General features: G+C 34.2%; 1 protein-coding gene across 8 annotated transcripts in view; it reads right to left on the bottom strand.

The window, feature by feature from the left end:
* Positions 1-6,514: 6,514 nt before the first annotated feature.
* Positions 6,515-17,683, bottom strand: part of DZIP3 (DAZ interacting zinc finger protein 3) — a 138,116-nt gene continuing 126,947 nt past the window's right edge. For 7 of the 8 annotated variants that reach the window (XM_037835173.1, XM_037835182.1, XM_037835185.1 and 4 more), the window contains 6 exons: positions 14,294-14,419; positions 12,235-12,374; positions 10,802-10,922; positions 10,163-10,306; positions 9,903-10,076; positions 6,515-8,296 (listed from right to left, as the gene is read on the bottom strand). In XM_037835173.1, coding sequence (XP_037691101.1) covers positions 8,186-8,296; positions 9,903-10,076; positions 10,163-10,306; positions 10,802-10,922; positions 12,235-12,374; positions 14,294-14,419 — 816 coding nt within the window. In that variant the 3' untranslated portion in view covers positions 6,515-8,185. The remainder of the gene's footprint in view (positions 8,297-9,902; positions 10,077-10,162; positions 10,307-10,801; positions 10,923-12,234; positions 12,375-14,293; positions 14,420-17,683) is intronic. The other variant, XM_037835179.1, reaches the window with a different exon arrangement.

Raw genomic sequence — 17,683 nt, 5'->3', positions numbered from 1 at the left:
CTGTTGTACTTTTCATTCCCATAAATTCTGTAATTTTTTGCTTGCTGTCAGATCCTTTTTTATGCCCACCCAGTGTCTTCTTTATATTCTTTATCTTCTTTGCCATATTTTCCTTCATCTCCTTGAATTGATTTAGGAGTTTCATCCAAACATCATTAATTAGGTTGTTTCAATTCCTGTATCTCATCTGAAGTTTTAGTTTGTTCCATTGACTGGGCCATATACTCCTGTTTCATAGTATGGTTTGAAATTTTTTTTTTGGTGTTTAGGCATCTGATTTTATTGGTGAGTTTATTCTGGAGTCAGTTTCTCTCTCTTGCCTAGGGTTTATTTGTTGATTGACTTTGTGCTATAGCCCTTCTTTGATGCTTGTTTCAACTTATTCTAGACTTTTAGAATAGCTTGTATTTAACTGATTAGAAGTTTTTCAGCTCTATGCATCTGATTCTTACTCTGAATATATAGTATAATTTCTTTAGATTGAAATATTTTTGCAGTTGTTTCACCCCCAAGAAAATGCTTCCTTTTCCTCCTTCCTCTTCCAGGAATGTTTTTCTGTTTTGTTGTTTTGTTTTGTTTTGTTTTGTTTGCTTCCCATAGCTGCATTCTTGTGGTCTGACCAGCAGACTGTGCTCATTGGCAAGCTATTCCTGGATAGCATCTTGACTCTATTTAAAATCTCTTAGCCACTGTAGCCTTATTTTTTTTACCTTTCTTTTCCCCCTTTTGGTCAAAAAGGCATATTCAATCCCTTGATGCAAGGGCCAGGCTCATTCCTGGAAGTCATGTCCCACATCACCAGGGAGATTCACCCCCCTGGGAATCACATCTCATGAAGGAGAGGTTAATGAATTTATTTGCTGAGTTGGGCTTAGAAAGAGACACCGCCACATCTAAGCAACAAAAGAGTTCTCTGGAAGTGCCTCCTAGGCATAATTATAGGACTGCTTAGCCTCCCTTTTACTGCCAGAAGTTTCAGAAGAGCAAGCCTCAAAATCAAGGGCTTGACTTATTAAGACACATATTTTCTGTCCAACATAATCAGTGTCTCACATTATCTTCACTTGATTATACAATCATCATCACTCTCAGTTTTAAACAATTATAACACAAAACATCTCAAAGCTCTTATCAGCCCCTAATTATTCATCCCTACTATTAGTGTAGTACTGGTTATTTTAACCATTCTATATTAATATAGATTTTCTTATTTATCCCTTTAGGTGCTCTTTATTAATTCCTGTATTAATGTGCTCTCATTTGGGAACATTTTTCTTTTGTCTGAAGAATTCTGTTTTGTATTTTTGAAATATGTCTCTATAGGCAAGAAATTCAGCTTATGTTTTTCTGAGTGGCACTGATTCATCCTCAGTTTTGAAGGATATATTCACTGGGAATAGACTTCTGAGTTGGCAGTTATTAAATTTTAGCATTTAAATACACAATTGCATTATCTTCTGACTTTTGTCATTTCTTGTGATGAATCACCTGTCAGTTTTATTGAACTCCTTTAAAGTCTGGGATTACTTTAAGATGTCTTTTTTCCCAATACCTTGACTAATATGTGCTTACATGTGGCTTGCTTTCTTTTTCTCTTTTCTTTCTTTCTTTCTCCCTTTTTCCTTTTTCTTTCTTTCTTTCTTTCTTTCTTCTTTTTCTTCTTTCTTTTGTTCTCTTTCTCTTCTTCCTTTTATTGTAATGCTATTTACAGTTTGAAGAGCTTCTTGAATCTGTGGTTTTTTTGGGTCAGTTTTGGAAAATCTTTAGCTATAATCTCTTCTAATAATATTTTCTGATCCATTTCCTCTCTCTCCTTTGCTCCTGGAAATCTGCTTATATGTATGTTAGATGTTTTCATTATGTCATATTTCTTTTATACTTTTCTGCATTTTTTCATGCTCACTAACTGAGCATATCTTCTCATTTACTAATTTCTTCTTCTCGTCTAATCTGCTATTATACTCAAATATTATATTATAGTTATTTACTATATCAATTTTATTCTTTAAAAAAGATTCAGAATCTCCATCTTTGCATCTATGTTCTTAAATATATTAGTTGTATTTATAGTAGAGCTTGGGTCTGATAAATCCAATATCTGGAACACTATGGGCTTGTCTCTATTGCCTGTATTTTCTCTTGGCTCTCAGTCATTTAGTTCTATTTCTTAGAATGCTTGGTAATGCTTTGTTGAATGCCAGTCATCATGTATAAAAACTCTGGATTATGATTATCTTTCTCTAGAGATATTTAATCTTCTCCCAGCAGGTAAGTAGAGCAGACACAGACCACTTTAACCCAATCAAGAGTGACCTATTTCTGGTCTGTCCTTACTCCTGAGAATTTCAGGATCCTCAATCAAATACCTGGCATTTGTGAGCCCTGAACCCTGTAATTTTTTTTCTCTGGAGTTGTGACACTGCCTAAATCTCAGCTTAGCTTTTTAGCCTCCTAGCAAATATTTTCTGCATGATTTCCTGGATTTTTGAATGGCATATGTGCATCTTAGGAATTGGCAAATTCTTTAAGGGGAAAATGCAAGGAAAATTGCAGATCCACTTCTCTATGGTTCTTCTGTCTCTGGAAAGTTGGTGCTGCATATTCTATTATTTTGCTGGACCTGAAATTTTTTTTTTTTTTTTTTTTTTTTTTTGGTCTCCCTCATATACTTTTACTTCTTTAATCAATGACTAGTTGCTTTCTTTGTGACATCAATTACCCAATCCTTAAATAAGTAAATCTCTTGAGGAGAAAAAGCAGCCTCAAGTATAGGGTTTATTGCAACGCACTTGCATCCTCACTGGAATCTTGGCCCTAAATATTTTGACTGTCTTTACTACTCTTCAATGCTTTCAAATACCTGTGTATTTTGTTTTTAATCTAGTTTTTGTAGTTCTTTTCAACTAAAGGGTTATTCTGATACCGGCTTTTTTAAAAAACCAGAAGCCGGTCTTAAATACATTTTTCTTTCCTACTGAAGAACTGCCTAATAATACTATAAACCCTAGACTTTAAATGTTCCAAGTGTTAAAAATACTATTATTGCAACATGGATGTCAATGCTATTTATGAAATATTTTACTTATAAGGTCACAATTCATGTCTATTTTTTCTCATCTAAAATGTAAAGTTTGAACATTTTTAAATGACCTGATAATGAAAAATAATTCTGATTTATATTTAAAAAGTGTCAAAATATGGGAACATGGTAATGTCTTAGAAATGGAGCAGCAGTATTAGGAGTCAATTTCCTTACTTTTTCTGTAGTAGTATCTGTCATTTGTCATGCCTGTATGGTGCACATTGAGTTAAATCAATGCTTAAAATAGAATTGAGCAGAGGGTATAAATTCATGCCATATATATATCCCCAATAAATATATGTTGGTTTTGAATTTTTTTAGGTTTATTTTGTAATGATCCAATTATGTTGTTAATATGTTCATAATTTACTAAAACAATCTACTTTTCTGAACTGAAATTTCTATTAAAATACACTACCTTTACAATCTAAAATGGTATGATCACTGTTTGAAAATATTTTGATGGTTCCTTAGAAAATTAAACAGAGAATTACCATATGACCCAGCAATTTCACTCCTTAGTATATATCCAAAAATGAAAGCAGGGACTTGGATAGATATTTGCATATCAATGTTCATGGCAGCATTATTCACAATGGCCAAACAGTGGAAGTAATCGAAATGTCTATCAACAGAAGAAGGGATAAAAAAATGTGGTATGTCCATACAATGGAATATATTTAGCTATAAAAAGAAGTGAAGTGATGGCACCTGATACAACATGCATGAACCTGAAGACATCATGCTGAGTCAAATAAGCCAGACACAAAAAGGGCAAATTTAAATGTACTATTTAGAATAAGCAAATTTATACAAACAGAAAGCAAAATAATGGTTATCAGGAGTGGGGTGGGGAGGAGAAGGAAATGGGGAGTTATTGCTAAATGAGTATGAGTTTTGGTTTAAGATGATGAAAACAGTCTGGAAGTAGATAGTGGGAAAGTTACAAAATATTGTTAGAATTTTTAATGTCAGAGAACTTTTATGTTATGTATATTTTACCACAATTAAAAACAAATACATTTTTTTAAATGCACCACCTTTAGTTGCTGAGGAATGGCTTTTGTTATAATCCCTTGGAATTAAACCAGTTTTCCATGGACTAAAATAATGAATAACTCCCTAAGAACAGTTTGTAATTAGCCTTTACCTCACTTGTCATATGCTAGTTTCAAGAAAGGAATGAGAGGCTAAGGATATTCCTACAGCATTAGTATCTTCTCTGGATAGACATTTCACTGACAGAAAGAGATAGTTACACTGCAGAAGTGTGTCATTGTGATAATGGTATCCTAATTGTGATTGTAAAATTTCATGGTTTTAAAAACTGATACAGGCGGACTATTTCCATGTTGTGCTCTGAACACACCGTCATTCAGAGCAGCTCCTGAATCCATTCAGAGAAGCTCCTGATTTCAGGGCAACATGACTCAACTTCCCCACCCTGTAGGTAAGCCCTATAATAAAAGCTCACGTCTCAGAATGTGTCTGGTGCTTTCTTTAGTCCTTTAGCTATAAAAGCCCTATTAGGCTGTGACATTGGTATTTATCAAAATTTGCTTTGTAATCTAGTATCTGATCTTTTTTTTTTTGGTAAATATCAAGTGTGCTTGAAAAGACTATGTACTCTCTACTATTGAATTCAGAATTCTATCTTTTCACTAGCTCAAGCGTGACATTGGTATACTGTATTGTTCAAAACATCTATATTTATATGTACCCGTATCCTTAATTTCATCTACCACTGCTGAGAGAGGTGAGTTAGAATCCCACAACATAATTTAATTTGACAATTTCTTGTTCTGTACATTTTTGCTTTATTATGTATTTTGAGGCCATGTTTTAGATGAATATAATTTCAAAATTGTTAAAAAAAATTTGATACAACCCTAGAAACATGTTCTAATTGAATACCAACAACATGAGGTCTGGAATTAAAAAGATGAAAACATCTGAATCTTGGCCTTTTAAAATATTTTTCAAATAATTACAGTAAGAACACTGTAATTTTGAATTCATTCTGAGTTAGAATGGTGTCTTACGATTAACCTATTCTAATCACTTTTTCTTCTGCATTTACTCAAAGAAACTGGTGATTTTCAAGCACTCACCTTTGTTTTGTTTGGGTTTTGAAATGCAGCTTGGTATTACAAAGAAAGAACAGTGATTTTGATGTCAGGGATCAAGGTTGAAATCATGGTCTTACTACTTAATAGTTGTGTGACCTTGAGCAAGTCACTTCCTTAGTATTTTTGTCTCCCAAATGAAAATGACAATTGTCCTACATATCTTTAAAACTTTCAGTCTCCTAGACGATTGTCAGTTCAATATTTTGTTCAATGTTGCTATACAGTATTAAGAATTACTAAAGTTTTTGTAGTTCAAATGATCAACCATGTTTTGGGAGTGTGATGTTCTCATGCAGCAAACTTGCTGTTCAGCACTCTGAGGCTATGCAGAATTGGAAGTAGGACTCATGGTTGTAATTCTATCCTCCTCTCATTTTAATGAGGGCAGTTGAAGATTAAAAAGCCTTTAAGGATTTTATCATCAAGGATTAAATTTAAACAAGTTGGATGACTGATGGAAGCCTTGTTACTTTGGGAAAGAAGACGAATAATGCTCATTTAACAACTCTTTCAGGCAAGTGTTGTTTTTTTTTTCCCCCATTTTACACAAGAGGAATTGGTTTAGAAAACTTAAGTAATTTGTTCATAATCATATAACACATGTCAGAGATGGAATTCAAAACTTCAAACCTAGATCTCCCTGAGAAAGCCACTTGCTACACCTCTGGTTTTTAAACTTTAGCATCCATCAGAACACCAGGGGGGCTCCCGCCAAATGCAGAGTCCTAGATGGCCTCCTGTACTATGCATTTTTATAAGCATAACATGTAAATGTGATAGTGGTCCAGGATCCAAACTTAAGAACAAGAGCACAGTAGATCTGTTGAGTAGCATCTTCAAATCTACACAACTGAGCTTTCAGTTGAGTTTCAGTTACTGAAAATTTTCTACTCAAGAAAATGAGAAATCATGTTTCTCCACAGTAAATTCATTATACCAATACAATCCTACAGCATGATTTTGTAAAGGAAGCATGTGACTGAGCATGAAGACTCTCAAGTACTAGGACTGGCTCAGTCACATGCTGGTCACATGACGATGGGTTAGGCACACCTGTAAAATGAGGACTAAGAGTAGATATTCAATAAGGGCCCCAAAGCTCTGACAATCTGTGATTCAAAGACATTCTTGGCATTTTACAGGTCTAGATGACTGCCGCCTTCTTGGATATTTTCCTTCATGTTTTCCTATCCATTCTCACAATGGAAAAAAAAACTTTATGCTCATTTAAATAGAAAGAGAAGTCTGGAAATGGATATTTAAAGTAGTTCTAGGATGCATTTAAACAAATACACAGAAAAAATAATTGTTCAAGTAACACATTTATTCATTACCACACATAAGTGAAACTGCAGTTGGAAACTGCACAAACTAAGAAACATTTTTCTTACAAGGTAATCTGCTATATGATCATGATGTTTGAGGCGTTAGACAAGATGATAAGGGCCTGATACGCTCTGAATTCTGCAATTCTGAGACATTCTTGGCATTATATTTCTAAATGACTGCCTTCTTTTTAGCTATTCTTCACATGATTTCCAGTCCATTCCTTTTATAGAACAAAGTTCTTAACATACAGTTAAACAGTAATAGAGATTTTAAATAGAGATTTAAAGCAGCTTTAAGATACATTTACACTGAAATATACAGACAAAATAGTTACTGAGTTAGGAAACACTTATTCTTTTCCATGAGTTAATGAAATTTAGACTGTGAATAAGAACCAAGGAACGTATCTTACAAGGTAACTCCAAATTCCTTTAATTTTGAAACAAGAGACATGTACAACACTTACAGCATTTACACAATACTAGCTTCATTTACACAATACTATCTTCAAATAAGTTTTTGCCTTACAAGAATGAAAGTTCTCAGCGACAAGCTTTAGATATGCAACTTAGCCCAGGAGGTATCAACAGTATAAGAGCCAACCACACCCAAACAGTAGATGGCTCCTCCCATCACCTCCTTCAGCATCAGAAAGTGAAATTGGAGACTTTTTAAGGCAGAAAAAAATCCCTCCAAAGCATAAATGATTAAGGTCCAAAGACAGCATGTCTACAATTGAACCAAGATCTCTATTATTCAACTGTACAAGTGACTTAGTTTGCATATTAATTCTTTCACTTACAACTATCTGATTTGGGAGTATTTATTATTATCTACCTACTGTGCAAGACATCGGGAATATAAAGAAGAATCAGACATGGTCCAGTGGCATACTGGTAATTGTTTAACAACCAGCTCTTGGCAGGGAGGGGAACCCTATTATAGCACTTACCAATTGCTATGGTGTAAATATTACCAGTATGGCAGATTTCAAGCTCCCAACAATTTAACAACACAAAATTCCTGAAACTTTAACAGTTGCCTCTCACAAGCCAGTATGAGCCAGCTCCAGCAGACCACTGCATGGTCCCCACCTTCAAGTAGCTCATAATCTCATGGGTACATATCTTAGAGGATAGAAAAGAATGGGGAAGAGACAGATAAAATTCAAAGAGACTAATTATATTTTTAAAGTAGTTTTAAAGTCAAAAGGAGTATCACAATCTGTAGAATTTGCATACCTGTCTTGTTTACTATTTCTCTTTTAAGTTTATTTCTAGAAATTAAAATGTAGTATACTTAGGAGGAAGGAAAGGAGAGTGGAATAAGAAATAAAAAGAGAAAAAAAGACATCCTAAAGAACATGCTTAGTTCCACTGGAAGAAATTACATATTAAGGTAAGAGCAAATATAATGGAACTGTTAAAATTCCATCTTATTTAAGCCTTTTCATTTCAATTCACAAGTCCTGAACTTTTGTCCTGTCCTCTTTGGCTGTGGCTTTGAGGAGATTAGCTAATTCCTTTTGAACAGCACTAAAGAACATGCTGATTCACATCAGTCATACTAACAGCTCATAATAAAAGGCAAAACCAAATTCTGGAGTATGAAAACTGAACTTCCTTAGCATACTCATCTCCTGGTATCAGATCTTGGACAACTGTCGGCTGGGGTGACCAGGGAATTCTTCTGGTAGCAAAACGTGGAGTCTGCAGGTTGGGCATGTCCCCTGTTGTATCAACCATGGTCTAATGCACTAGGGAGCAAAAAAGATCCATGTCAATCTCTCAGATTTAGCCTGGCAGAGGCATCTGTCACTATATATCAGGGTTACAAAGAAATATGTCTTCTGTTGGCTATGAAGGCCTTCCCTGATGGATCACTAAGCCAAATGCTGCAATCACAGTTCCTCCTCGGTAATAGTTTGATGAGCAATATAGCTGGTCACAGCAAAACATCTTCTATCAGCCAGTATATTCTATTAGTATTCTTCCCTCAACCCCAATTTTTACTATAACCTCAAAGGTTTGGGAAATGAGTAGATCTTTCTGACAAGGAAACTAAGGCCAGCTGCTCTGTTCAATCTCTCGAATACTTTATTAAAAATTGTTCTCATCTAGTAATTCAGAGAAGGATATAACTATACATACAAAAGTCACCAATGCCTAAAATATAGAGCATATGGTGTTTTGAAGTTAAAATCCTAGGTGATGGTTTATTTCTCAGATTGCTTTTTCTTTGGTGACCATGGTAGTACTCATTGGCCATGAACAAACTATCTGTTAAATCATTTGTTTGAATATCAACTCTATTAAAACAAATCATTTTTACCTGCATAAATAAAGGAGAGCCAGTTTAGATGACAGAGGATTAAGAATAGGTACTATATATGAAGCCCACTAACTTTAACCCTAAAAAGTAAACTGAATAAATGTCATGTTTTCTTATTCAATAAGTGATGGAAAACAAATTTTGTTAAAAAATGTATTTTCTAAATGGATAGGATTTTAAAACTTCAAATGGGAGAGTCAGGTGGCCAAGTGTCTTTCTTGGAGTTCCTTCAGGATTAGCCATTCTATTTATATCTCTTCATGTCAGAACAGTTGCAAAATATAATTCTGTACAATGTATCACATATCTCTGAAATGATGTTTTACAGATATGGCTTGAATAAGCTAGCTATTGTTCACTTCCCTGAGAAGACTTTTTTCTGTAAGATTATCTTTTTCATGTCAAATTACCTCTTTGCAACAGAGAACTAGGATCATAAATTGTGTATCAATAGTGCTTGCACAGCAGGAACACCAGGAATTAATCTATATAAATGCCAAGAATCAACAAAAGATATGTCAGCCTCACATTTTTCTAACATCAAATACTCAAGCCAGAGCATCTCTAAAGGCAAAAATAACAGTTGCCTAGACAGACCGCTAAGATAAGTCTATGCTTTATAATGGTAGGGGACTATCATTAGGCATGGGATATAATTTCTTATAGAAAGAACAGTATGAGATATCAAGGTAAACTGGTATTCTTATTAGTTCTGCCATTACAATGTCATGCCAATTAATATTCCTCCCAGTTCTATTCAAGAGAACTGCTGACTCTGTGTCATTTAAATCTCAACATTGGCCCCTTCTTCAGTGAAGTGTCTGGAAATCCGAGAAAGCATAGTGCAATCTGTATCCAGGTATGGGAGAACAGGTGTAAATATTCCTATATAATACCCAAAAGCCTGAAGTTATACCCAGTGGAACTTGTGATATAGAAGTGGATGATGATGCATGTATATGATTTTAAGTAAAGCAGTGTAAGCTTTGTTTAGCTGATTAAATATTAAGAGGACAAGTTGGAAAGATTACCTGAGAGTGGAATTTGTGAGCACAGGGCAAAACTGAGAGGTTTTCTGGAGAGAGATTCTCATGACAGATCACACAAGGCTCCTCCTCTTCCTCCTCCTCCTCTACCTCCTCTTCCTCATCCTCCTCATCCTCCTCATCCTCCTCATCTTCCTCCTCCTCTTCCTCCTCCTCATCCTGGGGGAAATACATATAAGGTTAAATTCAGCTCATTTCTTTCCCCAAAATCTGTATGTGTTCAAAATCAATAGTCCCATTCTCACCAAATTACTAGCTGCTTCCCAAGTGGCAGGACCTTGTGAGTGGAGGTGCCTCCAGGCTGGTGCTGGGGGCTGGACAGCATTACACTGTGGTGGAGAATGGCTGGGTGAAACACAATTACCATTCGCTACTGATTTTCCTTGACTCTGAAAATAAGAATATTATTTTTTTTTTTGGAATTTTTGCAATTGTTCTAAAACTGTAAGAACTGACAGAATAGCACAGAATTAGGTATAGCTAGAATTAGTGAAAGGGGGAATAGTTGATCAGATTCATGAGAAATCTTGAAACAAATGTTGGCAATTGTTACTTACGTATTCAGAGTCAAGTAAGGACAAAATTAACTCTATATGTTCTTTTAATTAAAACAAATCTTTCCAGAAAATTAGAAAAAATTACCTCCTTTAGAATCATAGAGTAACCTGGAGTAATTTTCAAGAGGGACAGTTTTATTCTGGAGTGATCAGGAGGCAGGTATTTCAAAAAAAAACTTTCTGCATCATTTGTCAAGTTGGAGTTGTTGAATTTGTTTGCCCTTAGATGATTTTATATTAGAGGTTATTGATTTTCTGTACAGGTTATGGATGTAATTAAAAGAGCTAATTCCAACAGATAAGGGCAGACATACAGGATTTCTTTACCTGAGATCTCTTGGGGTCAAGAAATTGGGAAACCTTGTAAACAATTTCATCAAACGTCAGTCCAGATAAGGATTTCCCATTAGCATCCTTCAATTTTCGTAAGAAATCTGTGAGTTCCTTTCTGGAAGAGATCAAGGAAAGAATAGTGGTGGTTTTCCCTACTGCCTTGAGGATTTACCCTCCAAATAACATACAAAGATTATATCATATGACTGATACATATTATAAAGTCATGATATTTAGATCTTTTATCAAAAAAGTGGTAACTGGTTCATCTGCATTTATCTTAACTCTAAAATTAAAACTCTCAATGTGTTCGTTAGTGACACTTAATGTGCTCATGGGTGGCAAGGTTTAGTATTTATTTTCTTTTCAAAAAGATACTTTGTTTTTGAAAGCTCACTAAGTAAAAATTAGGTTTATCTACTTACTTGTGTACTGAATGCTTTATATCATACTTTTCAAAAACGCTTTTATTCAGGACTAAAATATTCCTATTTAACTATGTTGCTCTTGGTTTCTCTCTTTCCTATCAGTATTAATAGTCTTAAATTTGTAAAACTCAGGAACAGAGAATAAAGTTTAATCAGAACAGAAAAGCAAAGATTAAGACACTGTGATCATGTGATAAAGGAACATAGGATTATTTTAATTTTGTTGCTTTTCAATTCCCAAAGCCCACTGACCCAAAGCCTACATCTACATTCTTGGTAGGATAGAAATATTTTCCTTTTCCAAATGAAGTGTCATCTGAGTATCAGCCTTATAAAACCATAACATAATCCTGACAAGCTAAGAGCATAACATAAAAGTGCCAATCTTCATATGAAAATATTGGTGAAAACTAGTTATTTTCTTTGATACAAGAGTTGAGATAACAGAAAATTCATTTCTGTAGGAGTAGCATTAAATATCTTTCTGCTAAAGTGAGAACTGTGAAAGGCACAGTGAAATTATGATTTCCTGCATTTAACCGTGTTCTCTAACAAAGGAACTAAGGACCCTCAATAAAATTAAGGAAATAGGAAACTAAAATTTCATGATGTTTGAGCTTATGTAGTATATGACTAACTTAAAATTCACTTTGTAAATAGATTATTAAGATAATCACTGCAGCTGATTAGATAGATTTACAATTAGTTGTACTTTCAGCAGACTAGCAAACCTAAATTTAAAAGTTTATTCTCTCATGGCTTAAGACTATTAACTTAGGTTTAACATTTCTATATTCTCTCATGGCTTAAGACTATTAACTTGTTTCTATAGAACACTACATCTTCTTGGTAAGATTTCATTTTTCTTACCAAGACCATGATACAGAAATGCTTGTGCTTTTGTGTGTGCATTCTGTCTTTGAAATGTTTCACTGCCATAATTATAGCTATGCAAACTACAGAATATGATCTGTAAGCACCACTAAAAAACTAAGGTACCTGGTCTGTTGTGGAAAGGCAATTTTCAGCCTGTCAGTAATCCTGTCCCAGTTCATCATGGAAGGGTCATTTCCCAGACTTGCACTGGGATGCAGAGCCTCTCCCACAGGTGTGGGAAGAGCCCAGGCTATGCCAGTCATCTGAAGGAGAACAGTATTTGTCAGCAGGAAAAAATACAATCCATCAGCTTCAATGATTCAATTATTAGGAAGTAACCTTCTATGCCAACAAGATAGTTCCATACCTCAGAGAAAATGAAAATGGATAGAATAGAGAATTAAGTAGAGAAATGCTGACATCCATATTACCTATTTAGTCTATCTTACCTAGTACAATATTTCTAATACTTTATAATTTCTCATATTAAAAATGGGACATACTAATTTCAGTAATGCACACAATGTACAGAAATATATGCAAGATGGTTATTGCTATATTTTCTATAATAGTGAAAAATTGAAAAAAAATTAAAGTTTATTAATGGAGGAATAAGTAAATAAATTATGGCATATCTAATGAAGACCTTTCAAACTGGAATATTTCATCTATATGTCCTAATATGAGAGATGTCCATGAAATGTTTAATTAAGAAAAACAGTCATGACATAGTATATATGCTATGACTTCTTTTTACTTGAAAAATTTTAAAAATGTTTTTGTGGATGTGTACATAGAAAAGGGTCTGCAAAGTCTGACAACAATCAGTAAACTGGGGCTTCAACTGCAGGGTCATTTTGCTTTTTCCTTTGTATATTTTCATATTTGCATTTATTTTTTATGATTAGTACTTACTACTTTTATAATTAGAAAAATAAAAAAGGTTGAATTTTAAAACAACTAAATAAAGGTGGGAATACTACCAAAATTGCTCTGGCCAAGATCTCATTAATGTTACAAACACATGTGGTGTGGAAATTGTAGTGACAGCTCTGGGCCATGAAACTATAAAACAAATGCTTTCCCCATTTTTCTGTGGTAGTTCCCTCTTAAAACCATAAAGACTAATTAATTAATCTCCGTAAGTGGATGTTTTTGAAGTGCTAATCTGATTACTAGGACAATTATATACACGGAAACTTTTATCTAAGAAATCTAAAGAATATTTCCAATATAGGTTTATTTCTTATAAAGAATTAGCAACTAGCAACAGCCATAGGAATAACTGCACAAATGAATAAGTCATAGAAGGGGCATGATTACTACTCAGAAATCTGGGTTTGCCTCAGTATCAAGTTTTTCCCAGGAATCAGGAAGTATCTTATTAGAAGGTTGAGGTAACTTTCAATTTTCAGTTTTGGAGTGATGGGCAAGAAAACTGAGTGACCAACACTGTGTAATATCATGGTGATAAAAGATGTGGTACTTTTTTAAAAATTGAAATAATGAACTGACTAGAATTTATGCAATAGTTAAGATTAGAGAATTTTTTCATTAATTATATCTAACATCATTCTTTTGGGAGGAGATTTTTCTTTTAATAAAAAATGTTTAGCTTAGCCAAGATTAAACTAATAATCCTAGTCATTTTAAATTTTTCTATTCCTTGTTTAGGTTTCAATAAGTTTTATTATCTGGCAATTTGTAGCTAGTATTTATAATTTCATAGTATATGTTCCAAGGTGATGCTATTTCTATTGTATATTTATAGATAAAGTTAAACACTTTCCTATTACACACATGAAAATAAATTTTTTCTTTAGCTTCTTGGTATAACTTTGTTGTGACTTGGGTTCTTTGCTTTTCAACCTATCCAACAACCATGCTAAAAACAAATAATTAAAAATATCAATCTACTCTGCATTGTTTCCCATTATAGAAGCAAAACTATAATTGAAAGGACTCTCTTCTATAAAAATTTACTTATCTTTGTATCCAGAAACTAAGCTAATATCAGTTAATGAAACAATTAAATAATATATGCAAAGTCCTCATGAAGAATTCATTTGTACATTCTCACCCCCATCTCTGCATCACCATCATCATATCAAATAAAAACACAAAGCCCACTCTAGTAATACAGAACTAGTTAATGTCTATTCCACCAAGAAAGGCTCTATACCAGGGGGGCTCTGGGTTGGCCAGGTGCAGAGATGACTCCAGGGCAAACTGTAGGCATTTGAGGAACAGTGAGTATAGGTCTAAAGAAAGATTCCTTAACAAGGGGTCTTCCCAAGAACTGCTGCATCTAAAACAGAAAAGGAAACAAACAAACAAAAAACATACAAAGTGTGTTATATTTTTAAGTATGTAATGATCTAAAATCACAGAGCAATATTTGGGGGAAAACGGATTTGAAATTCAGATACAGTTTATGGTACATTACAAAAAAGTATGTTATAACATTAGTTAAACATAAGAGTATTTGGAAAAGCAAAGGAAGAACACTGAATGAGAGAGAGAAGTGTATTCTAGGCCCACTTTCTCTTTACCTTGCAAGCTACTAATCTATAAAATGAGAGGGTTAAGTGATCTTTAAGGTTCCTCTCAACATAATAATAAAACTATGAAAATGAGATCTCCAATGAGTGCTATCCATGTTAGTGAACAATATTGATACAAATTTCACAAAAGAACCTGAATTGTCTATAGAAAATATTACTTTTATTATGTAATGGATGGACCTTGCACCACTTGCTGGAATTCTAACTTCATGTTTCATTCCAAGAATGGAGGAATGAAGTGGAGTGGTCCTGGGTGCTAAACTCTGGCTTTGTCCCTCTCCTATAGCGACTTGTAGACATGGTTGTGGGAATTACTGCCCTTCCCAGGGGATTGTGAAAAGCTAGCCCTATTTTTCAGCAGCCATCAATGAGATGGATATTTTGATGGCTGGATTACAGAAAGGGACAGATTTGTTGCGCATCTACCATGTGGCAGGACGAGCACTGGGATAAAGCTGGAGTTCAATGACTATTTGTTGAACTAAAAATATGAGCAATATCAGTAGCGCTAAGTAATAATCCTCAAACCAGCAGCTGAAAGGTTAATGGCAAATGCTATCATGGATAGATCAGGATGACTGGAATCTTAACATCACTGAAGGACAGACATCCTGTGCCTTCTGATGTGTATATCATATCACTACTTATGAAATTCTCTTGCCAAAAATAATGAACCTAATTCTAACCAAGGCTCTAGATCAGTTTACAGGAAATAGTGAAATATGTACAATGACATCACAAGGATGTAATCAATTAAATTCGTTATGTGGTAAATTAAACATGGTAAGTGGCGTGGTTCTTCAACACATAAATGACATGAATAGAAGGAGGGAGATAATTGGATAACTCTAACAGATTTAAGGAATTGTATGAGACTAATCAGCCAAATAACAAAAATTTGGGACATTTTTCTAAAAATAAGGGTAAAAATAACCAGTTAGAAATATTAAGCTAAGTAAGAAAAAGACATTTTTGAGACAATTTGAAAATATAAACTCTAACTGGGTGTTTGATATTAAAATTATAATTGTCTCAGGTAAGATAATGGTGGTCTCATTATGTCTAATAATAATAATCCTCATCTTATTATAGCATAAATAAATGAAATTGTATTTTTCACAGCTTGAAAATATTGCAGTGAGGAGGAAGGAGATGGGGATGATATAAAACAAGATTGACAAAATGTTGATAATGCTGAAGCTGGCTCTTGGCTACGAAGAGGTTCATTATACTATTTTCTCTACTTTTATGTAGGTTTCAAAATTGTCAAAATGTAAAGTATATAAGATAAGTACTGAGTCAATAGTCCTGCTCTCTTGAGGGCAATTATTACCTACCATTTCTTTGAACATTAGAGCTAGCCAGGGTCCAGAGACCAAGATCTAATAAAACTCATTAAACTTTGCACAGTTATTAACTTTATTAACTTACTATTATTATTAACTTATTAACTTATTATTAACTTTTTAAGTTAGATTACTTTATATTTAAAGCCCAGTGACCATTCCTTAAAATACTGGAATCACAGACCTGGGTATTAGATTCATAGTGATCAGATCATCTAGAATAATTTCATAATTTATAGATGGGAAAGTCAAAGCCCAGAACAGCTGGTTTTCTCAAGACCAACACAACTACTGGCAGAGTTAGGACCTGATCTCAGTTCTCTCTAGTGTATTTCTCTTGTGTAATACTGCCTCGATTTGTAGCAAACAGCATTGTAACATTTCTAGCATTTGTTCTCTTACTGTTCTACTAATGTTCAGTGATCACTGACAACTTTTGGCTTTGATCAAGCATAGCAGTGACTGATTATGAAGCACAGAAGACACACACACATCTCTCTGAATGCTTCCACAACGAAGCTTATGAATTGTCATACAGCCTAACTGCTGGTGGTTTTTGCCCTTGACTAAATTTGAGCAAGTCACAGCAGACTCAAGAAAGTCTCTTGGTGATGGGCTAAAGGTCTAGACGTTCTAGAGGTCAAGGTTTGACTGTGTCTCTTAGCTACAGAGTATCACTGGTGTCAGACAGCAAAGGCTTATGCTGGTCAGATTCCAGGAAACTAAAAGGTTATTTAGAATCTTGAGAACTGAAGGACTAAAATCTGGAAAATCTGGAAAATCTGGTTGGATTTAATATTCAAAGAAAAAGTCTTGGCCCCAAGATCCTTGGATACAAAAGAGTTGGAGTCTATGATACTAGAACAACTCTGTATCTAGTTTCCAAGTCCCTCATTTTATATTTAGAGTTGTGAGAAAGTTTAACTACAACCTATATAATTTGATTATGGGCAGAAAGCACAGCATTTCTACAAATCCTACCAAGAATATATCTTTCTTCTTGTAGATCTACAGGTAATTCTTGGGAATTGTCTGTCATCTGCTTATCACATTCCCTGTTAGGGTAGTTGCATGTGATGGTTTTCCAAGCCTGGAATAATAGTAATGTTCATAATGCAATGTGCCTATAGAAACAGAATTGGCCAAAACTATAAAAAGCAATAATTATTCTAAAGACTACAGTATGCTTTTACACAATGTCTAGCTCTGGATTATGATTCTGGAAACATGATGTTAACTCCAAACAATTCACATAGTTTCTACATTCTTTGTTATATTGAACCATGTGTAGAAATAACATTTTCAGGGTTCTACTATCTCATACCTTCTCTCTTTTCCTATCCCTATGTCTATTATGGTAATTAGAAAATATCACCTATGGTTTCCTCCAAAAGGGGCTTTAGAAGGCTTTCTTAATGACAAGCAGGGAAGGGGTATAAGTGGAAGCTATCACTGCTGTTAAAGATAGGAAAAAAGGTAAAAGTTAAGGAAAGAAAAGTAAAAAATAGAAGTGGAGAGGTAAATTCCAGCCTACTAAGCTAAAATGTTTCAGTCATCTAGGGGGAATATGAGGGCATTGGGAATTCTGAGTATTCATCAGTTATTTCCCACGATGTAGGTTAATAGGATGAACGAGATATGACTTCTTTAGATAGCAAATGC

Source organism: Choloepus didactylus, chromosome 1 (genome assembly GCF_015220235.1).
Source record: "Choloepus didactylus isolate mChoDid1 chromosome 1, mChoDid1.pri, whole genome shotgun sequence".
In the NCBI taxonomy this organism is placed as follows: Eukaryota; Metazoa; Chordata; class Mammalia; order Pilosa; family Megalonychidae; genus Choloepus; species Choloepus didactylus.
Note: the sequence above shows the minus strand (reverse complement) of the source record. Positions and strands in the feature narration are given on the sequence as shown.